At 40.6% G+C, this 23,799-nt stretch overlaps 2 protein-coding genes across 2 annotated transcripts; one reads left to right on the top strand and one right to left on the bottom strand.

The window, feature by feature from the left end:
• On the top strand, window positions 7,045–11,024 carry LOC8060369 (pto-interacting protein 1). The gene is made up of 8 exons (XM_002457719.2): window positions 7,045–7,280; window positions 7,898–8,007; window positions 8,928–9,178; window positions 9,261–9,387; window positions 9,581–9,854; window positions 9,940–10,072; window positions 10,179–10,265; window positions 10,468–11,024. The coding sequence occupies exons 2-8, from the start codon at window positions 7,914–7,916 to the stop codon at window positions 10,645–10,647; spliced, it is 1,146 nt and encodes a 381-aa protein (XP_002457764.1). The 5' UTR covers window positions 7,045–7,280; window positions 7,898–7,913; the 3' UTR covers window positions 10,648–11,024.
• LOC8060368 (probable receptor-like protein kinase At5g18500) lies at window positions 12,290–17,091 on the bottom strand. Its single transcript, XM_002455514.2, has 8 exons — window positions 16,675–17,091; window positions 15,215–15,911; window positions 14,978–15,082; window positions 14,783–14,905; window positions 14,281–14,451; window positions 14,069–14,198; window positions 12,881–13,090; window positions 12,290–12,766 (listed from the first exon to the last, which is right to left on the bottom strand). The coding sequence occupies exons 2-8, from the start codon at window positions 15,886–15,888 to the stop codon at window positions 12,638–12,640; spliced, it is 1,542 nt and encodes a 513-aa protein (XP_002455559.1). The 5' UTR covers window positions 15,889–15,911; window positions 16,675–17,091; the 3' UTR covers window positions 12,290–12,637.

The raw sequence follows: 23,799 nt of genomic DNA, 5'->3' as shown, positions 1-23,799 counted from the left end.
GCAAGCATATTCACTGTAAGTGAAGTGTGCCCACTTAGTCTCTGAGCCTGATAGTAGGTGATGTAGACACATGGGACCAGGGTCGAAAAAGAAAAGTCTACATAGAAATTCTGATATTGAGATGCATTGTCAGGTGCATCGTACCAATGTAGTCCCCGAACTTGCTGGAAGGCGAAGTATGAGCCTTGTAGCAAGATCTAAAAAATTAAAATTACCCCTCAATTGTATGAGTCCAATTCATATGTAACTAAGAAGAGCAGTCCCCAAGCTGTGGTCAGAGAGTGATCGAAGCAAGCCCCGGGCACAGCATAGAGACTGGTCGACAAATCCCTAAGCGCGGTTGAGAACGTAAACATGCTCGGTGGTCGAAGCAGTCCCCGAGCATAGCGTAGGGAATGGTCGACGATTCCCCGAGCGTAGCCTGTTGACTGAGCCAAACTTCTAAAAATAAATATAGAGAATAGGTAGTATATGATGTATAAATAAACTCTAAAAAATCAGCACTGGTGTAATATTTTAGCTTTTATGTTATATTTAAAGTTTACACGAGTAGTTAATTCATCCTAGAGCTTGTACCACCTCTGATCTGGCCAACAATCTGGAGCATTCGGTGCGAACCTAGGCATGCATAGGATTGCCAGCCTTACTAGAGAGCTACTGCCGACCATCTGAAACGTAGAGGATAGATCTCGTGCACGTGTGGGGAGGAGTCGGATGCCAGCTCTGGAAAACTCGTATAGGAGAAAAAACTAGTTGGCTAACCAAAAAATTATTTTGAAGGATAATAATATTAAAAATATTATAGTGTGAAAATATATATTACATAAATATACTTATTTTTCTTGAGTGGAATCTGGTCACGCAGCAGTTGAAAGGTCCAAATGGCTAGAGGGGGGGTGAATAGCCTATTTAAATTTTCTACAAACTTCAACTAGACAAGTTGATTAGTAAAACAAAAGGCGAAGCTATTCTACCACTGCACAACTAAGCTATGCAAGCCACCTATACAAGTCTAGCAAGAAGGCTATACACTAAAACACAACAACTAGAGAAGGCTACACCACAACTCTAAACTAGCAAGAACTAAGCTACACAAGCTAAACTAACAAGGTATACAAGTAAGTAAAGGAGTGGAGAGTGATGGTTATACCAACGTTGTAGAGTAGAGATATATCCAACCAATCACTCACAATCACAATCACAAAGACAATCCTCGGCAAGAGATGACACAAAAATTTTTTACCGAGGTTCACTTGCTTCCCGGCAAGCTACTCCTCGTTGTGGCGATACACCCACTTGATGGATCACGAGCTAATTGGCAATCCAAAGCCAAACCCTCAGCGGGTGTCGCACATCCACTCACAAGATGGGGATCCTCCAAGCCACGAGCAATCCACTAGAGTAGCCAATTGCGATCTCCCGTGGGGAAGGCTCAAGAACCCCTCACAAATCACTTGGTGAGGCTCGAAACAATCTCCAATTACGAGCTCAACACCACCACTGCTCCAAGCCATCTAGGGCGTCGGGAAACACCCAAGAGTAACAAGAAATCCGCAGCAAACTCAAGAATCAAGTGCCACTAAATGCAACTCTCAAAGCAATGCACTTGAATCTCACTCAATCTCACTAAGATTAGCAATCAAGCAAGGAGATGAGTGGAGGGAGTGTTCTCTAGCTCAACATATGTCTCAAGTAATCAAAATGTGCAAGGGTTTTTCTCCCAAAGCCGGCCACCTTCTATTTATAAGTCCCCTCAAAGAACTAGCCGTTGGCCACTTTCACTAGGCAGAAATCGGGGGCATCGGACGCTACTAACTTACTAAGTGAGCACTGGACGCTCGACCCCCTACGTCCGGTGCACTGGGGTTGGCCACGTGTCCTTCTTGAATCTCGCGCGCCAGTCTCTAACGGTCACCTGCGGACCACCGGACGCTCTGCAGGTCCACACCGGACGCGTCCGGTGCACACCGGACTCATGCGCAGAGAGTTCCGCAAACTTGCCGAGTCACCGGACGTGAGCCACCGGACGCACCCTGAGCGTCCGGTGCTCACCGGACTAAAACACAGAGAGGGTTGCAAAACGCCCTCACACCGGACTCTAACCACCGGACGCTCTCACAATGCGTCCGGTGCTCAACCCTAGCAGGGTCAAGCACACCAGACTCTGAGGCCAGCGTCCGGTGCCTCCGCACTCAGCGTCCAGTGAGTGTTTCTCAGAGAAAACCACTCCCGCGACTTCTCCAAATTTCCCACCGGCGTAATAGAAAATATGCACTTATTTTTCTCAAAAGCGCCGTAAAGTGGCATGGAACCCAAACCCCTCTCAACCCTAGGAACTCCACCTCCTTTGGAAATGTGCTAACACCAACAAGTGTTCACCACCAAAGTGCATGTGTGTTAGCTTTTCACAAACATTTTTATCCAAAGGAGTTAAGTTAGCATTTTACTAGATCCTAATGCATATGCTCAAGATGTAGACCTAGTAGCACTTGATTTGAGAGATAACCGTGATTTCCCCTCTTGATAGTCGGCTATCTATCCTAAACCGGGTCAATCACTTCTCTACTCATCTTAGACCGGCAAAAGTAAAACCCTATGTTTATACCTTTGCCTTGATAACTTTGCTCCTCATCTATCACCATGATCTCCACTTCATGTTTCATCCTTTTTTGATCATGTAGCCACCTTTCCATGCCAACATGCACCTTCATCACATGTGTTGCTATGCCTAACTCAAATCTCTTAAACACAAGGCATTAGCAACTTGGTGTCATTAATTACCAAAACCAAACTTGGGCTTTCAGCAGTTTGTAGACCAGTTGGTCCGGCGTTGAGCCTTGCACCTGCTGGCCACAGTTCAAATCCCCACCGGGGCGAATTTGGTGCTGGAGGTGGTGCTGTTTATCTGCACGTTGAAAAAAAATCAAAAATCTCCTCATCTGTCCCATGCTACCAACCAAGTCTCACGTGAGCTATGGTGCCGCTATGTATGGGTGGGGCAGAGGTTCAGGAGTTTTTTCGACCTGCGTGAAAAAGTCTTCTTCTTTTTAAGCACAATGCCCGAAGGCTATCTCTCCCCCCGCGGGTTGAGTTTTTTTCACATGACTAATTTTAGAGGGAAAAAAAGAGGTACTATTGTGAAGAAAATAATAAGCGCATATTTTAGCTGACAATTTTGTGAAATCCATGTTTAGAATGTTAAATCTATGAAGCCCACTCTTTAGTATGGCAAATAGCTAATTTTCTCATTTGGTTTCAAAACTTTACGGACTTTTTTTTCTTTTCCACAGAAAAATACTCTTCACTGTTTGGTAGTAACTTCTACGTGACATTGCATTGGTCTTGTACATAAACTATATTTTTCTCATAAGTTTTTTAGCATGTTTTGAAAAGCTCCTGCTTTTGAATTTTTGTGAAAAAAATCTCTAAAAGAAGTGATTCTTTAGGATCATAACATGGTTCTATATGGGAGTGAATCAGAAATAACTATTATTTTCAACTCTTAGCCTCATAGCTCATCGCAGAAAATCACTTCGAAGAATCACTTATCAGCCAATAATAATAATAATTTGCAGAGCTCTTGGTAAATTTAATCTGGAAGCTATTCTGGGAGCTCTGCCAAATATGTTCTAAAATTTAAATCCATTGAGTCCCGTATAAATATAGCTGAGGTATACTTTTGCTATTTCAAATTAGACTTGTTTTAGTTTTATCCTTAACTAATATTTTCTAATATTAATTAAGTTTATAATATAATAAATAAGTTTTAATAAAACTAATATGATATCATACAATTGCTATGTTCTTTTGAAAAATAGTTAAAATTATAGAAATTAACAATTTGAAACCGAGTGTACAATCCAAAAATTGCAACATATTGATATTTGACTTCGTATCTGATGATTAAGTGTGCTTTTGACGGTGTATATATAATATGGCATAGCATGACCTAGGCGAATGAGGTGTTCCTTTTCAAGTAGCCAGGGAAGGAACGGTCTGAGTGTTGTGAATGTACGAGAAGGTAATATCTTTTTTTATTGTTCTATGTAGACTAATGTTTGTTTGAATCTACACATGACTAGTTAAGTTATGATTGGCTATTTAGTTGGCTAACAATAGTTGAAGACTTGACTAAAAAATTAGCTCACCTATTAGCCCTTCCCTATTTAGACGCACTATATGTAGTTATTAAGAGCATGCCTACATGAAACTTGGGTTGCAATCTGTTTAGGTTTTCTTTCTGTTTGCTTTACGCAAAGTTATGGAGTTTGAAATTTGCTCTTGGTGGGTCACACTGTTCATGCAGAGTAGCAATCCTAGTTAGTTGTACTAACTATTAACTATGAAGACGAGGTTGGCTAGCAGTATAATGCTCGTCATCTGTCTCACACTCTCAACTTCTTGCAATTTTAACTTGCAAGGAAGGCCTCCTCTATTGACTGCTGGTATGTTGCCACCCAGTACTACAAGTCTGCAACTACTGCCATCTGCAAAGCGAAGCAACCAAAATATAAACCTAACGGATGCAGTACTAAACACACCAAACCAAAGCGTCCTTTTGGCGCAGGACTTCAATTTGTTGATGATTTGTCCAATGTCGTACGTGCGTAGCACTTGCAGCAGAAACTGCATAGGAGTTGAATCACATGCACTTTTTCTTAGTTTCAAGTGTGCACTGACTTTTTAGACAGGTTCATTCGTCTAGCAATAATCATGTCCCAGTTGTGCTGCAACAATGACAAGAGATTCATGCATCGAGTTCACTTAGGTGAAAGGAACAATAATTTATCTACCCTTACATAAAAAAATACAGGACTTAAACTTTTCTCAAGAACCCATATTTTGTTCAAATTGAGTAACGGATTGGCTATTGCGTGAGGGTTTTTATGAGATGGTCAGAGAAATTTGGAACATTTTTCACGACGACCACACCCACTTAGAACAGTGGCAAGCAAAAAATAAGACTCTTAAGACAATACTTAAGAGGATGTGACAAAAATGTGACTGAGGTATATAAAAAGGAAAAGAAAAAATTGTTAGACTGTCTCCAACACGTAACCCATATGGTACCTAAACTCAAAATGGATAACAGAAGACCTAAAATCGGCCTCCAACAGAGTACCTATACGAGAGACCCAGAGGCTTTTACCTGTATACCATTGTAAAAGTTTGTAATTATCTATAAGCCATTAAAAAAGTTAAATTCTCATAGGTGCCACTTCTCTAAACTCTTTTGTCCTCTACGCTACTTCTGTCATATTTGACTCTACCAGTGTTAAACTGTAGGTATAAAAAGTCAAAAATACCCTCAAGTCTGAATACATAATTATTTTTTTTTAGCATCTTAACGATATCAAATAAAAAACTCAAAACTAGAAAGTTATAGATCTCACCTAGATCTACAATATTTATATAAAAATATTTTTATTTGATTCCATATAAAAAATATGATTTTTCTAAGACATATTCATCATACCAAATCATATCTTTTTATATGAAATTCAATGAAGATAATTTTTATATAAAATTTATAGATATAGTCGAGATTTATAACTTTCTTGTTCTAAGTTTTTTCATTTGAGGTTATTAAGATGCTCAAAAAAAATAATTACATATTCAAGCCTGAGGGTATTTTTGACGTTCACACTGGCGGTTTGACACCGTTAGAGCTAAATCTGATGGAAGTGGCGTGAAGGGTAAAAGAGTTTAGAGCAATGACATATGTGAGAACTCAACTTTTTTAATGGCTTGTGGGTGATTATCCACTTTAATAATGGCACATGAGTAAAAGCCTTTGAAATGTTGCGTGAGAGGCATAACCCAAATATTAGTATCCTCTCTCCTGAAACCCCATTTATAGAAAGAATTCTCTTTTGGGTCTTACTATTGGAGAAGATGTCGAATGAGCATTGAACCATTTTCCTATAGAACTACCTAAATGTTGAATGGGTATTTTGGGTGTTATTATTGGAGATAGTCTTAGATATATTAGACAGGTTCAGAAAAAATCAGAGGTAGCCTTACTTTCTTCTGATGACTTAAATTTAAAACACTACTTAGATGAAAGTTTGGAAACTTATGAGAGAGGAAGAAATCAAATGGTATCAAAGGACAAAAGTTAAAAACCTTTTAGAAGGTGATGCAAACACTAGGAGCATCTCTAAGAGACTAGATAAAATTATATTATAAAATATAAGATTTAGCCATTTTGTAAAATAAAAAACCCACCTAAAGCGTAGAGTTCCATAACAGCCTTTGTATAGGATAGCCTATGATGACGGTGTTGCTATCTATAGCAAGCGAAAGTTTTGGGAATAATAAACTTGCTATTTTAACAAACCAGACAACACATTGTTAGACTTTATTTGTTTAAAAAAATCTAAGAATAGCCTAGATAAGATGGGTCCCATATCCGTACATTCATTTCATCGCTAATGGAAAATATAGGAAGACCACGATCTTCATGTTAGGACAGGACGACCGGACGAGGGTATTATAACTAGCATTGTTGAACTAAAAGTATATATCACTAAATATTAAAAAACCTTTTTTGAACCATAGGTACACTCTTTTGTGTCAATGGATGAGTCCCAAACATGGGCCCTTAAGTTTCAAAACAAGAAAATAAGATCCTTATTTAAGATTTCACACGGATGGAAGTGAGGATGCCATCTTCCAAAATAAACCATAACTCAGCACTCTCAGATGGTTTTCCGAAAGTGCTATAGTATCAAAATCTAAATTTTTCACAGCTAAACAAGACCTTACTCTGTATATATAGATGGAAGGCTGGAGTTGTGTTGGTACATCCATCCACGACAGCAGGTGGGCAGGTGCCAGATCAGCAGTAGTAAACGTTGCATGTATGTATACGGTCATAGCAGGTGAGGTGAGACAAGAATAGCAAAACGAGCGGAGTGCACTCCAATTGGCGAGCGGTGGTGGAAGCCTCGGCAAAGGAAGGAAGGGACGGACGGACGGACGGGACGGGAACGGGGATTTTTAATAAAAACGAACGGAAACGGCAACAAGTAAAGCAGGAGCCAGGCAACCCCACAACAGAGGAGAAGAAGGGGAAGGAAGGGCGGCGAGGGAGACCCTCCGCGTCGTGTCCCTTCCTCTTCCTCCTCCTCCTCCTTCTCCTTCTCATCCCCTCCTCCTCTCTCCAGCAGCACCACAGCACTCCCCTCGCATTGTTCTTGATCCCATCCTTCCATCCAGTACTACGATTCTCGCTCCCTCTCCAAGATCAATCAAAGGTCGGAGAAGAAGGAATTCAGGTAGTTATCGCTTGCTTTTCTTTTCTTTTTTTTTTCTTGTATAATACTGTATAATATAATTGGCGTGGCATGTACTCGAAATTTTAAATCGCACATGCCAACTGGTGAACTCCGTCGGATTTTATTTGTCCTTTTCTCTCAAGACTTTTGGGTTGTTCTCTACCCTCCTTGTTCGTGCTTGTTAAGAAATTGGTCGCCGCCGGCTTCAGCTCTAGATCCTCGATCTCGCCGGATTAGTAGATGGTAACCGTCAGTCTGGTTCTTGAAACGGTGATAGAGCTCAAGGACGATCACCCCTCTTTACTTCCTTGCCTTTCGTCTCATCGTACGTTTTCCTACTGATTGGTGCTGACAAAGAAAAACTCTGATTAAATTCATCGCATATTCGCATGGCAAATTCCGTCAGTCCATCTCTATCTTCTTGGTTTTTTTCAGCGCCAGTACGCAAATGACATATCTTACAAATATTACCGCGAGACATTCTGAAATCGATCGATGTTTTTTTTCTGTGCGTGGAGGGGACATGCAGACAGTTTTCAATAAATGTGTGAAATGCAAATGTTTGGCGCGTTCTTGGTTCACAGGAGTCATCATGTAAATGTCTATGTGTTATGCAGGGTTAGGGAGCCAGCCATGGGGTGCTTTTCATGCTGCTGCGTGGCCGATGACGACGACATTGGCAGGAGGAAGAAGCATGACGATGCCTACGTTCCTATCCCTGCTCAAGGTTGCCACTTCTCTCTTTCTCTTCTTCTCATCATTTCTTGTCATGGTAACAACGACTAATTTGTGAATTTCAGTAAAAAAATGGTAATTATTGTGTGATACAATCAAGGCATTGATTTTCACAAAATGTGGATGCCACTACCTGATCGAACAATGCAAAGGGGATGGTGTTCTGTTTATCTTCCAACAATTAATTATGTTCGCAGAAAATTCTTTGGCATAAGAAATGCAACTACCTACCTGTTTGACATTAGCTTAACCAGCTTTCTGCCTTTCTTAAAGAAAGGGGACAAATAATAAACATGCCAGTCAACTGTACTCGGTCGTCCACCTAAATTTGTTATTACATTGACATAAACATGATTATCATTGCATTATCCGAACAACGTTATTTTCCTTTCATATTTACAGTCGTCGTCCTCATTGCATTGCATTATTTTGCTAAGAAAAGCTATTCTATAGAACCAGCATGCTAACAATTCTTCATGAACATGAGGTTTTACGTATGATCTCTGTTTTGTCTCTCCTGAATCCTTATTACTTCTTTGAGTGAATTTCTGTATCCTTATTAGATATAGTTTTTGACACGACTATACTTCACTGAAAACCTGTCCTGGTGTGTCAAATTATGGATCCAGAAGAGCCGAGTGAATTGATTGCTGAATACTGAACTCTGCATTGTGATTGCCAACTATTTTGACTGTGGTGGTACTAAGGGTTTTCTTGTGTACCCTGTGGTACAAAAATCCTGTTCCACTGAACATACAAGATACTATTTTAGTTATTTTCCGGCTTTGGTTCCATGGAAACATAAAGATATATATATATATATATATGAGTGAAGTTAAGCAAACATTCATCATGCTTACTAGTACCACAAAAGGGGTTTGCTTAGCACATATCATTTTTTCCCCTATGCAGTTGATAACTTTGGACCTAGCCGGCCCCCAGCCCCAATCCCTGTCATCCCCACAGGCAGAGATCAGCCAATTGCAGTACCGCCCATTCATCTGGAAGAGTTGAAGGAAATTACAAAGAACTTCAGCAGTGATGCCCTCATTGGTGAGGGCTCGTATGCCAGAGTCTATTTCGGTGTGCTGAAAGATGGGACGAAATCTGCAGTGAAGAAGCTTGACTCCAGCAAACAGCCTGATCAAGAATTCCTTGTGCAGGTGGTGCCACCTTTACTTCTCTCATATAATGTTTCCTCGTCCAGATGCTACAGTACAGTTCTCACTCCCATTTCCTCTGCAGGTTTCAGCTGTCTCAAGATTGAAGCATGAGAATGTTGTCCAACTCGTTGGATACTGCGCTGAAGGGATCACCCGCGTTCTTGCTTATGAGTATGCAACAAGGGGATCATTGCATGATATCCTCCATGGTAGGGAGCAAGTCTTCCATCTCCTTCCATAAGCTTAATGTTTTTATCATTGTCATTGCTTGTGAAAACATTTATCTAGTTCCATAAGATACCATTCGCAGTTGCTCCCTTGATAACTACTATGAACCTATCGCTGATGCCTCAATCAAGTCTGTTGAGTTTGGGCTGATGTGTGCCTGATCCATGTCCACAGGTAAAAAGGGTGTCAAGGGAGCTCAGCCAGGGCCAGTCCTGTCATGGATGCAGCGAGCGAGGATTGCCGTAAGTGCAGCTCGTGGGCTCGAGTTCCTCCACGAGAAGGCGGACTCTCGAGTGGTCCACCGCGACATCAAGTCCAGCAACATACTGCTCTTTGACAATGACGTTGCCAAGATCGGGGACTTTGACATCTCAAACCAGTCCCCTGACATGGCTGCGCGCCTCCACTCTACTCGTGTTCTTGGCACCTTTGGCTACCATGCACCAGAGTATGCAATGCATCCCAAATGTGCTTTCATTTTTCAGTTAGGATTTGGGAACACTCTCTTACCCTTTTTCCTTGGGGGTTTTCAGATATGCCATGACTGGACAGCTTAGCACCAAGAGTGATGTTTACAGCTTTGGAGTTGTGCTGTTGGAGCTTTTAACCGGTCGCAAGCCAGTTGACCACACACTGCCCCGTGGCCAGCAGAGCCTTGTGACATGGGTATGCGCCTTTCCATTTACCTGGGATTTTTTTTTTCAATGTTTTTGACAAGGACGAAAGGCATGAAGCCAACAAAGCAACTAAATTCTTGGTTATATATATGAAGGCTACACCGAGGCTTAGTGAAGACAAGGTGAAGCAATGCGTGGATCCAAGGCTCGGAGATGAATACCCTCCAAAGGCTGTAGCCAAGGTAAATATATCCTGTTACCAAGTTAAGGAATTAATCTTATTTCCATGTAAACCTGAAAGTAGAATTTCACAACATAACACTTAATCCAGCTCCGATAGCACTGCAAAAGAGTACTACATTTTTTATAATACGTAGCTTGGATGGACAAAAGATATGATTCTTACCATGTTATCCATTTTTTCTGGTTTTGTATGTACACCAGATGGCTGCTGTGGCCGCCCTGTGCGTGCAATACGAGGGTGAATTCCGTCCCAACATGAGCATCGTGGTCAAGGCCCTGAGCCCCTTGCTGCACAGCCGGCCCGGCAACCGCCCCGCTGCCTCGCCGGCCTCCCCCGCTGCAGCAGCAGCAGCAGCAGCAGCAGAGCGATCTGGACTGTGATTCCTCATCACCAAAGATGGCCATGGTCCTGTGTGCGACGTGACGACTTTGGGTTGAGGAAGAAGAGACCGTCTTGTGGAGCGTTGCGTTGCGTTGCGTTGCTGTGTCAAGACTGTTTTAAGTCTTGGCGCCGAGAAGAGCTTTGCCATGCGGCTGTGTATTGTTGTAAGCGCTGTCCCCTGCTTTGTGTGTCTGTCATCAACCTGTTCTAGAAAATGGTGTGCGAGGGATCATGGATGGATGATACCAACTGTTTGGTCTCTTTTGGAATGCAAAAACGCAGCACTTGGCTTCCTATGTGCAGATCCGCTGCTCTGTTACTGCAAAGTAGGTGTATATCTCTTTTGGAATGCAAAAATACAGCACTTGGCTTCCTATGTGCAGATCCTCTTTGCTGTTGGTGTAACCGAAAAGCATGTAATGCAAAACAAGGCAGGACAGGAGCAGCTCCCGCACTCGATGTCCTAACCAAACTGAATTCCATTTCCTCCGTCAACAAAAGAGATATAATTCTCACATTTCGAGAAATCAAAAAATTTAAACTTTGACTAATATTATATAAAAAGAACACTAACACTCGTGAGACAAAATAGTATGATTAAATTAGTTATATAGAATATATATATATATATATTTATAATAAATTTATTTGAAGCATAAATACTAATACTATTTACTATAAATTTAATCAACTTGAGCTAATTACATTCATTTGTGGATGGAGGAAATATTAGCTAGCGTATCAATATGCAACACAACAACAACAAAAATTGTTCTCTCGGACGGCCACGGGCCCATGGCCCATAGGACGGGCACATCGTACTGCACTGCACGCTTGTTTCTAACATGGATCTGGTGATTCCTAAGGACACATGTTTTAAATACACGAGCAACTTCAGCCTCCTAGCTAAATATGAGTATTTAGACAAAAAAAAACAAACCATCATTTTTTTTTGTGGCGGATGCACATCAACGTGAGTGACAGATGGAGAGAGGGGAAGACAACGATGACACGTGGACCCGTATGTTAGTTTGAGATAGAGAGGGAATGACAGGCTGGAGCAGCCGTCAAGGTTGGGCTAGAAAGTAAACATGGGCTTAAAGCCGATAGTAAACATGGGCTGATAAATGAAAAAAAAAAGAAGCGGAGGTTTGGGCCGAGATTGAGCCCAAGCTGAGTTTATAAGGAATTTAATTTTGAAGCTTTGTAGGTTTATTCGAAAATAGAATTTTAAACCTTGTTTGTGGTCTTCCAAAATTTCGTTTCCAAAAAATTAAACACTATAATTAATTTTCTCCTAGCAATTAGGTTAGGGGCTAATTAAAATCTAGAAAAGTTACGTATCTATTCGTTTGGCTAATAAGCTATGACAAAAAGTATTCGTTTGGCTAATAAGCTATGACAAAAAATATTGTTCGCTGATTTATTGTGAGAAAAAAACACTGTTGAATGGCTGACAGATTCGGCTGATTTATCATGAGAAAAAAAACACTGCTAAATAACTGATAGATTCATCTGATAAGCAGCTCAACTTCCCTCGTTGAGACATGATTCAACTAAAGACATCTAGTAGTATTGCACTGGAGACCTCTTTGTTTTTTTTCTTTTATATGATTGTTCTGGGTAAATTGATCATGTATCAATAGCTCAAATGAGAGAGAGGCTTTCAACTGAAACATTATCATTACAAATATTACGGGGATTCCGCCAGTATTCATGATGCTACGCCTGTACACAATGTTAAAAACTTACAGCAGCAATTGTCAAGATCACCGGTAAGCACACATTGATAAGTAAAAAAACCAATACCTTCTCTACAAATAAATCATAAATCGTTACAACAAAAAAGAAAAGAAAAGTAGATCTTTCTTCAGCTCGGTGTATTCAAGCTTCAGAGCTTTCAGTTACCAATTCGTCAGCAATGTAAAACGGAAGTAGTCTGGTCCATGCAATGTACTGAAGACTGTAATAGGTGAAATGCTGGTGTGCTCATTTGGACGAGGATGCTCTGCTCCTGCTAGGTTTCGAATCTGGATTATCGCTCTTCTCCGTGTCAGAGTTGTCCCTTTGCGAATCCATTTCTGTGCTCCCTCCACGGTGGTGCTTAGATCTTCTGTCCTGCTTGCGAGAATATATATTTTCAGTATGAAGGTTGAAGTAGGTAGTGTATGAACTATGAACTAAACAAGGATTTTTGTTTATTTTTTTATTTTTGCTTTTGCTAGGACATACCCCTCGAGGAATTGGATCATCTGATTCCAGCATCCGGACAACTTGACCCATCTTTGGTCTCTTCTCTGAGTCTGGATCCACACACCTCAGAGCTGTCAAAAGTGCACGCTTTAGAGCTCTCGTCGAAGGTCGTGTCTCTATGGTGGGATCCACTACTTCTTCTGACCGCCTGCTGGCAACCATCATTTTTAGCCAGTCAACTAGATTCACCTGCAAGTGGCAAAAATATGTTCAGCTAGAGAAATGGAAGATACCATTTCCTATTTTCATGAAACAACACTTGTTAAGATACCAGTCAACTAGCATCATGGAGGTCAAACAGATATGGCCATTGTTAAGTTCTTACACAAATTGTGGACAACACTTTAGTGGTTGTGCTATTTACGCATATACTATTATGACCTCTAAACGACATAATATATCCATTAAAGAATGGTTACTGATCGCAACATATGGAAGCGTTACTAGTTTAGGCTGGTTGTATCAAGAAAATAGTTGATATAAATTGGCCCTTGAGATTTGTATTAGCTACGATGATCTGGAAGGCTGACACAACTAATGACACTGCCAGTAGCTTTTCCAATTCTAGGATAGCCAACCACTTCATCTGAATAAATTAAAGCCAATTATGTAAAACAGTGGCAAAGCTATCAGTTCGAACAAGCAATATGGATGGACACAATGCATATTTTATACACGACCAACCACAAAGTGTTGTTAGAAAATTCTTAAAGGAACACACCAACAACCATTTCAACAGTAAGCTCTTATTGCCTTTTATGTCTTTTTTCTAAATAAAAAAATGCCTTTTATGTCAAGCATCATGCACATGCTTTAGTAAGCAAAAAATGGGAGCAGGTTGATCAAAAGGTTCACATCAAGGAAACAGCAAATACTGAATCTAGTCAACATTACATTCTGTCATGAACGTTCTCTTATGAATTATGAGAAGGAATGAATGATCCACAGGCAGCCACAAAATGAACTATGTACTGGATGTATAGAGCGATTTCGTTAGCCAACACAAAGCATTCCAGTGCCAACAGAAACAGAACAGAACTTTTGAGTATCACTCAATTTGGTGAGATGTCTCCTAATGCTTCAAACTTAATCATATCTAACTACACAAGCAAGGTCTAACATATAGGTTAGCACTAAAGCAAAGAATATTGGCCAATTTATCAATACCTCGTTTGGTGGGCGGCCATAGTCAACAGGATCCCTTCCGGTAATTGCTTCTAGGAGAACAACTCCAAAGCTGTAAATGTCACTCTTTTCATTCAAGAGTCCAGTGTTTGCATACTCTGGTGCCACATACCTACAGTGAGTCAATGCACACCATCATAACCTTGTACTAACATAATTTCATGGAAACCATGTTTACGAATAGTGGAACATACCCAAAGGTACCCATAACCCTAGTGGTTACATGACTCTTTCCAGCACCAAGAAGCTTGGCTAAACCGAAATCTGATACTTTGGACTCGAACTCATCATCAATCAAAATATTGCTGGATTTGATATCACGGTGCACAACTTTGGGTTCAATTGCCTCATGCAAGTAAGCAAGCCTGTGGACAAATATATAAAAAAAATCTTGTTTTCATTTCGATCATTCACACATGAAAAAACTGAAAGGAGAAAACATATTATGCAAGTTTAGCAACAATTAAGGCAATGCAAATAGTAAATGGAAGTTTTTAGCTTAACCTCAGTTACAGTTACTTTGAATTGAGGGGTGTTATGGTATACTTCAATTCCTATAACAGAATTATCCCCATGTAGAAAGATGATGACTAATGAGCTTTAAGGAACTTTTACAGCGTTAATATCCTAAGGTGGGCTGAGAAAATAACGCAAGAGATAATGGTAACAAAAGGTTAAAGTGTATTTTGCACTAACGCTTTCGCAGTCCCAAGAAGAATCTTTATGCGGGCCTCCCATGTAAGGGAGCCATGTTGACTCATAGCTCCATGAAGCCATTGCTCTAGGTTTCCATTGTTCACATACTCATAGACAAGCATCCTGAAAAATTCATTTGAAGTTAGAAATGGTGTCAGAAAATGCCACGCTTATTGCAGTTGTAATAGGAATTACCTTTGGGTACCCTCCACGCAATAACCAAGAAGCCGGACCAAGTTCTTGTGTCGAACATGACCGATAGCCTCAACTTCTACTCTGAATTCCTTCTCAGCTTGACCTCTATAGATTCACAAAACATCAATTGAAGAAACTAGATGCACTATTGGTGTACGATGATGGCTAAGGAAGACAAGATGTGGGGAGAACAAACAGGGAAGAAAAACGAACTGAGATTAGATAAGGAGGGCTTACAGGTTGTTGAGAAGCTTTTTGACAGCAACAGGAGAGCCATTGATCAGCTGGCCACGATAAACTACACCATATCCACCCTCACCAATAATGTTATCCTTTGAAAAGCGATTGGTAGCAAGCTCCAGATCCCTCAGCGTAAACCAGTGACCCCAACCAAGGTATGAAAACTCGGGCAGGCCAACCAGAGGTGAAGGAGCAGTTATGGCATTAGCTGAAGCCTGCCGAAACGTTCCAGAGCCGCCTTCCTCAGCTGACTGGAATCCCGCATCCTTGTCCATGTAGCGAAATGACCCCGAATGACTCTCGTCACCACGCCTCGATTTGCTAACACCCAAATGGGCCATGACCTTGTCTGAATCGCGGTCGCTGGACTTGTCCTGGATCGTCAGGAGGACACCATCATGCGCCACAAAGTCGCTTGCCGGCACTTGCTCCACCCTCACCTCCTTGATTTCCTTGGAAATTGCAGGGATTTGGGTGATGGGGATATTTGCGGATGCCCGCCGCCTTACCCTCTTCTTGCTCCTGATGGTGAGCCACACGGTGACAAACAAGACGAGCACCATGAAAGCTCCCAAGGCAATGCATATGACCTCCCATACTTTGAGATGCAAGGGGCCTGCAGGCGTGGAGAGATGATCCTTCAGAGTCGGGGAGGGCATCGGCGACGACATGGCGGGATGCCAGCTTCTTGCTCCTACAGACCAAAAGGAAAAGGAAAAAAAAAACAGACGAACGTGTTAGCTGCCCATGTAGGCCAAGAAATGACTACCACACAATGCAGGAAATACCAACTCCACGCAGCAAAATGCAAATGCATGAATCTGGATCCACGGAACATGCACATAGGAAGGACAGCTGCCTGGACTAAATGGGAGCAGTTAAGGTGGGCAGTACAAGTGAGTACAATATCTTGGGCTGGAAGGGAAGCAAGGGAAGGTGTTACTCCCAGCTGTGCTCCAACCCAGTCCGATGTGTGTACAGGGGGTAATAAATTCCAGCGATGGCGATGGCGATCGCGGTACGGGTCGTGTGCCGGTACACGCAAGGATCAACAGCTAGCACCCACATTTAGTTCCCATCCATCGTGTTTGCGGCTGTGGCGGCTGTGGGAAATAAGCCATCAAGAATTATTTTTTTGTGGTGTGTGTTCTTTTTTTTTTCTAAATAACAAGATGCAGCACTAGCAACCTCAATTTGGTCCCAAGATGGGGGGCCGAATGGCATGATCCTGAACGCTGTGGAGCAAGAAGAAGAAGCTAATCACACCATGGACAGAGTCTGCGGCTACAGGTAAAATCCACAGCAAACTGAATGGGCAGAGAGATAGAGGAAGGGAACGGGGGACGAGCATTTGGATCTGACTGGGAACAAGAACAGCTCACAGAGGCAAGAGGGGGGAATAAGAATAACCCACCAAGATTCCACCAAGGAAAGAGCAGGCCAATCAACTCACTCACCGGCAGAACAACGAGGAAGCAGCCGACGCCCGCGCGGCCGGATCTCCGCTCCACCGGGCCGCGAGAGGCCGGAGGATCCAGCGGAGAGAGAAAGAGATGGACCTCCTCCCGGCGCGCGGCGGTCGGGCCTCCCTGCGCGTGCGTGCGTGCGCGCGCTGTGCGGACGGAGGTGGGAGAAAAAGGAAAGGGAGATAGTATGCTGCAAAGCTTTTTCTGCTTGGTGGACGGACTGGACGAGCGAGGAGCGGTAGGTGAGTGGTATCTGTGGAGTATTTTCCGCGCTCGCTCGCTCGCTGCCCTCGCTTGCTTCCCTTTTCCTCCAAAGAAATCGCAAATGGCGACGGCACAAAGACGCAGGGGCCGAGGGGAGGGAGGGAGGGTGAGCAGAAGCAGCAGCAGCAGGTGTTGGTGAGGCTGCCTGCCTGCCTGTTGCCGCTCGCTGGCTCCTTTTCTGCTGGTTTTCGCAGCGGCGCGGCGCTTGTGTAATAACAGTATAATATAAATAAAAAAATTGGTAAAAAGGTAGTGGATTAGTGGGGGGGAAGAAGGGGGTTAAAACAACAAACAGACAGGCAGGTGGCGGGATTAGCGACCGTTCATGTGACGTGGAGTTTCGGGGTCGGTGAGCGGGTCCCACCGGACAGCGAAACACATGTGGCACGGAGACTGCACAGCGCCGACTCAGCTGCAGTGACATGGCATGTGGTGCCAGTGAGTGTCTTTTCACTTGGCTGCTGTCAACGCCAAAATTTGCACGGAAAACATTATTTTTCATTCACAATTGCATAGTATCATAAATCTTGCTCCAAGTGACCTCCGCGTTAGGTGGAACCTCTTTTTCTTGTTATATGTAGTATGATCCTTTTAGGCCTTATATTATTTTATATTCATATTACTCGCAACACAGCTGTCTAATTCGATGCCTAAATCTTCTTTATTTCCGTTCACTCACGAATCATTTAAAAAGATTATTATTTCTTTCAGTAGGCCCTTTCATATTATAATTTTGAAGCATTTCGACCTACTAAGTTTATAGTACGATGTTCTCTAGTATCATCTTGAACTGTGCAATTTTTTGTAATATTACAATTATGAAAAGAATAGATCGATCGAGGCCTAGCAAATTTAATTGCTGTTTGAGCCCAAAATTCAGGGAGGAAATTATATAAGGATACACCACATTCTCCCTCCCATGTGAGTACGTGACTTATGTTCATTGATATATTTTATGTTCATTGATATATTTCGCTCTCAAAGTTGCAGCCGTGGCTTTTTCGTATCATAGCAGTTGCAATTTAGGTGTTGTTTGGTTCATTTGGAGCAGCGGGAATGGTAATGTAAATGGGTAACACAGCTATCAGTTACGATTTATTGGAAAACCAGTTTTGCCGCTGCTCCTTTTCTTTTGCATTTATTCATGAATCATATAAAGAGATTTCTTTTTTTTTAGTACGACCTTTCATATAATAATTTTGAAGCATTTCGACCTATTCTCAGTTTATGGTTTTTTTATAAATTTTCCAGTTGAGTCGTGAACCAAACACGATCTTAGTGTCACATAGTGGTTTCCATACATTTAGGCAAAGAAGATTCATGGAGGCGCACGTCATATCTCTTAAAATTTATGGGAACCAACTCCTTCAAGTACAATTTCAAAGAAGCAATATATAGTGAGTACCAGGTAGGAGAAAATGCAGAGGAAGCTCTGTTTTTCTTCGTTGGGGTTCGTTTGTACCAAAGCATAGCAACATTAGTCAAATCAAATAATGATTCTTTTTGTTGAAATGCTCAAAAATCTCCAAAACAAAATGGAAAAAACTCGCCACTGTCCTAAACTACGGACATGCACGTAGTGAGCGCACATTTACACACACCCAACACCTAAATCTATCATTTTCACGTGGAATTGAAATGAAATAAAGACAAGAGCAGCTCCAGCTTTCTTTAGGAACGACGAACGACGAACTCTTCCGGTGATACTTCTTTTCTTTTTTTTTTACTAAAATGAACTTATATCTTTATATGCTTAAATCCTCTTTATTGAAATAATGAAATATTTTTCTTGAACTACTAATTCAGTAGTCTTGTTTTTCAGTAGGTCTTCATATAATAAGAAATTCTAGAACAGTTGGTCCTACTGCTAAATCAGACACCAATATACTCTATATATCATCTTGAGCAGTATAAAATTCACAAAAATAAATTTATGAAGGCAGAAAAAAACATTAAGGGCTAGCATACTTAACTTCTACTATCAAGAGAGCCGGATATCAACATACCACATTCTACTTCATAAGCAGTTGCATGATATCTTTTGCTCTTAAATACTCTAACTCATTGGCATTGCAATTCAGTATCACATATCAGCCATACTGGATTTTGCTGTCAAAATAATAGCATGGTTTAAGAACACATCTTAGCTTGATGTCCACGTCGTCTATTGTTCCTAAATTTATGGAAGCACATGCCTTTGTATAGTACAATACTGACAGGCAATGATAAGCAGGAGAAAAATATGCTCAGTTAGCTCTTTTTTTTAGTAAGGGATTGTTTGTACCATGTCATAGCAATAATAATCAATGAATATATGTATAATAACCGCTTGTTGAAGTTTTTATAACGTAAGAGAAACTAAAAATAAGTCTTTCCATTGGGCTTGTTAACAGGGACGGATGTATATTGTCACCTGTCGGTGTAGCCGCACCCACGCAAAAACCTAAAAACAGTGATTGTAGTTAAATTTTTATCATATTTGCACCCTTAAAATAAAAGTCTACGCACCCACAAGGCAAGCGCACCTCCTTGAATTTTGTCTAGCTCCGCCACTGCTTGTTAGATCCACCCACATAAAGTTTAGCCAGCTAAAAATTCTCTCAGTTTGGATTCTTCAGCTAATAGACTTAGCTAAACTTTAGCTGGGCTAGAGTAGCTAAACTTCAATTGATCTTTTAATTAGATTGTTTGGAGCCTAGCATTATGTTTAGAACCCTAGCAGCTAAATTTAGTTAAGTAAAGTTTAGTTGGTGGATTCAAACGGACTCTAAGGACCGGAAGGAAGGGAGCTCACTTTCCGGCTCTTCGTAACAAAAACATCGCGAAATGAAAAGTTTTCGGCCACTGTAGCACTTTTGTTTGTTCGTGGCAAATATTATCTAATCATAGACTAACTAGGGTCAAAAGATTTGTTTCGTGATTTACAGGCAAACTGTGTAATTAGCTTTTATTTTTGTCTATATTTAATGTTTCATGTATGTGCCGTAAGATTCGATGTGACGGGGAATCTCAAAAACTTTTTAGTTTTTTAGGTGAACTAAACAAGGCCATGTTGAAAAAAATGAAAACACACACACCGTACCCAACACCCTAGCAAGATGGATCTATCGTCTCCCAAAGCCAAAGGAATTGAAAGGAAATAAAGACAAGAACAGCTCCAGCTTTCTTTAAGGATAACGACCGTTTCCACTTTTTTTTATCTACATGTTGCTTGGCCCAGTGGTGAAAACGACAAAACTTTCGTGCCAGTCAAAGAAGGCACTTTGCATGCCGGGGTCTTTGCCTCCAGCCAACCAAATCATTGCAGATAGCAAGCAAGCAAGCATGCCTTGCAGCTTACTGATAATCAGCAGGTGACTGGTCATCGTCCACAGTGATGTTCTCACCTCATTTCTTGTGTAAAACATGTGTTACCTTTGCCTGTGCAAAACGAGATAGATAGAGGTAGATAGAGAATCCATCTGCCAACATCACGCGGTGGCGCGTTTGATCGGGCGCCCGAACTAACTGCGCACTATCAGGTTGGTTAGCCTGTCTGTTTTAATTTGCTGATGAATGAAAGGGCTGGGCTGGGATATGGTGCTTAGCTAGCATCATCATATCTGGTCCAGAAGAGACTAGGCACCACCAAAAGAAGAAAACTCTTCAAATCAATGTAAATGTGCTTAATGAATTGTAGCTTTGGCGGCCTTCGTTCCTAAGACTCATCCACTATTGGCTTCTCAATTGTGCAACCTAACCAATTATAGACTGTTTATTGTCAACCTTCAGTTTGGAATTTCAGGCAGCTGGAGTTAAATTCATACATTCTTTCTTTCTTTTGTCCTTCTAATTACATACTACTGCAAAAATCATTGGTCAAATTACAATGGATACATTTTTGCCACATCAGCGGTCAAAATTGATCTATCTGGTTGTGTTTGCAATTGTTGCTACCAAATGATTTGTATGGACAAATTACAATGGATTAATTTGTATGGTAAGGTCGTACGCCCTTTAGAAATTGACTAGCAAAATATACCCGTGCATTGCTACGGGAGCAAATAGACGTTTGTAGAAAATGAGCACTTTGTTATATTTATTTGTGTTTTATACTTTGTATTAAATTTGATAATTTTTAAGCTTTTACAACTGACTTTGAAGCCGTCTATCCACATATAGTTTATATACATGCTCTTAGACTTTTTAGGATTACCTTATACTCTTGGTTGAAAGGAGCCTAATAAACTTTTGAATTATAATTTTTAGATTTGATTTTGATTTTATATAGATTGTATAAGTTTCTGTCAATTTGTACATTGTTCGTGAAAAGACAAGAAGCTAACAATACACTTTATATTGGTAAGCCGAAGTCTATGTAAATCTTGAGATCGATTTTTATTGTGCGTTGCAACAGGAGAAAAGTGTCAAATGGCCATAGAAAGTTATGACATAATGTTACATTCTATTTATATTTATGTTTTTATAAAATTTAAAGTCCATAATTTATTTTATTGATAACCATGACATCGATGGTATTAGATAGTTAATATTTAAAATAATATATAGTTTGGAGACATATTTATTTAATAATAAAAATAGAATTAGTCAAACCTTCTCACTTTAAAATTACCTCTTCATATAGCTTAGTATTATATTAAAAATGAGAAGTTTGTTGGTAGCTTTATTTTTTTTATTTAGATTAGAATTTCTATGAAATATGATATATCAGTTAAATGTATGTAGATTATGAACACATGGACTTATAAAGTGTTTATATGACATAACAACACATCCTGCAAAGGTAGTGGAAGCATCCTCGAGCATAAATCTAGTTAAATTAGTAAATTAGTGAGATATACAAAAATTGTGCTAAAACTTTTACCACAAATCAAGCATCACATTAAATAGGTTATTATAAAATTTTCATAATAATTGGAGCAAGATAACTATAATTTTAGTTTTATACTAAAAAGCATAGGCAAACATCTACTAGCAAAAAAATACACTAAAATTTGTCATATTTTTTGTTTACTATATGGATCTAAATATGTGGAGCTGAACAAAATTTATTTTGTAATTTTTAGATTTTTATATGAAGTACTATATATTTATTAATTTTTATAGAAGATTTTGCATTAGAAACCCTAAAAAATCTTCTGTTCTTTTTTTTCTTCTTTCAGCAGTCTCTGTACGGGCCGGATGTGGCTCTTCCAACAGTAGCCGATTGTGGATAGGGCGGGATATATTGGTTGACAGATTTGCACTTATGTCCATATACTTTCTTTATTTTTAACATACTCTAGTGTGTATAGAAGATTTTACATTGGAAACCCTAAAAAAGCTTCTATTCTTTTTTTCCTCCTCTACAACGTACCGGTGCCGATTCTAGACCGAAAGGGACATGGCGGACGGATAGGCAGGGCAGAAAAGTACGTGCAGACTGAAATTTTCTCCTTTTATAAATAGGTATAGATTTGTATGGACTGTTGGCAACATCAAGAAATTGATTAATTATATTTCTATGACCAATTAATTATGTGACCCTTTCCTAAAAATAAAATAAAACTAATATTTTAGAGAAAAAAAAAGGCACCCGTGTCTAAACGTAGTACGTGGTAAGCGCATGTTTTTCAATATTATTGTCAGTCATATATATGCATGTCCAAGAGTCCATTATGTAGATGGATGCATGAGATGACGATTGACGAGGCAACCCCGCACGCGAGGGAGCTGCGATGTGATGACTTGCATATAGTTGCATTGCATTGCATTGCTCGCTCGCTCAGGTAGTCAGGTATATAGCGACAGGTCTGCAGCAACGACGGAAAGGGCCAAGGCGTGGGGCACGGTAACAAGGACTGGACGCAGCCACGTCGCAGCCGCGCGCGCGGGCCGCAGCTGCCATGGCCCATGGCCCGCCCACGGAGGATGGGGAGGTGGCACCGGAACAAGGAAAGCTAAGTGCCTGCTTAAATCGCATGACAATAAGGGCAATATCAATAAAGAGTTTTATGTCTCTCTTTTCAGTACATCTGATTTTGAAAACAGTATAGAGATAAAATCCTCTATATTTTCATAAAAATTTTATCATCTCTCACTTCACTAATACGATACCACATCAACATATTTAATGTCTATAAAATTCTGATAAAAACATATTTAGACTAGCCTAGTATACAATTATAATCTTTGTTACAAAGTTGGTGCCTGAAATTCAGAAACCGCCACTCGCTGCGGACGTGGGAACGCGCGCCGCTTGCATTGCATTGGTGGGGCCATGGACCCTTGTCCCGCGACCGGCCGGCCCGGCCGAGAAATCGATCCCGCCCGTAGGTGAATACGTACGTGCACATACAGACATACTATACAGTGCTGCTGTATCTGTATGTATATGGTTGTTGAGCGCATAGCTAGTCGCATGCATCTACCTGACCTGTTGCAAAGAGTAATAATCAACTTGTTGCTACGATATTTTGGGAGCAAATCAGTACATCAGTGTCGTCGTCCTTCAATTTTGCCAACGCATGCACAAGAGACCGAGGAACGTCTCCCTTAACTAACTGTGGATGTGGACTTGTCAAATTATACACACTACAACAATACACATATAGCCCTGATTAAATTAATTGATTTGTGTTCCAAATTTTTAGAAAATCGGTGTCACTCTATATTATACAATTACTCGTCTCCAAATTAAAGAACCATATTACAGACATACATTATACCCAATAATATCTCAAATCATCTTCAAACTCTAGTAGTCTAGTTGGGCCCCCAGCCAGCTAAAAATGTGAACAGCCGACAGCATAAACGATCAAATAGCATTTGTAATCTTTGCAATGCAACTTTATTTTCCTATGTAGTGCTATA

Source organism: Sorghum bicolor, chromosome 3 (genome assembly GCF_000003195.3).
Source record: "Sorghum bicolor cultivar BTx623 chromosome 3, Sorghum_bicolor_NCBIv3, whole genome shotgun sequence".
In the NCBI taxonomy this organism is placed as follows: domain Eukaryota; kingdom Viridiplantae; phylum Streptophyta; class Magnoliopsida; order Poales; family Poaceae; genus Sorghum; species Sorghum bicolor.
This window is presented reverse-complemented; position numbering and strand designations above follow the sequence as displayed.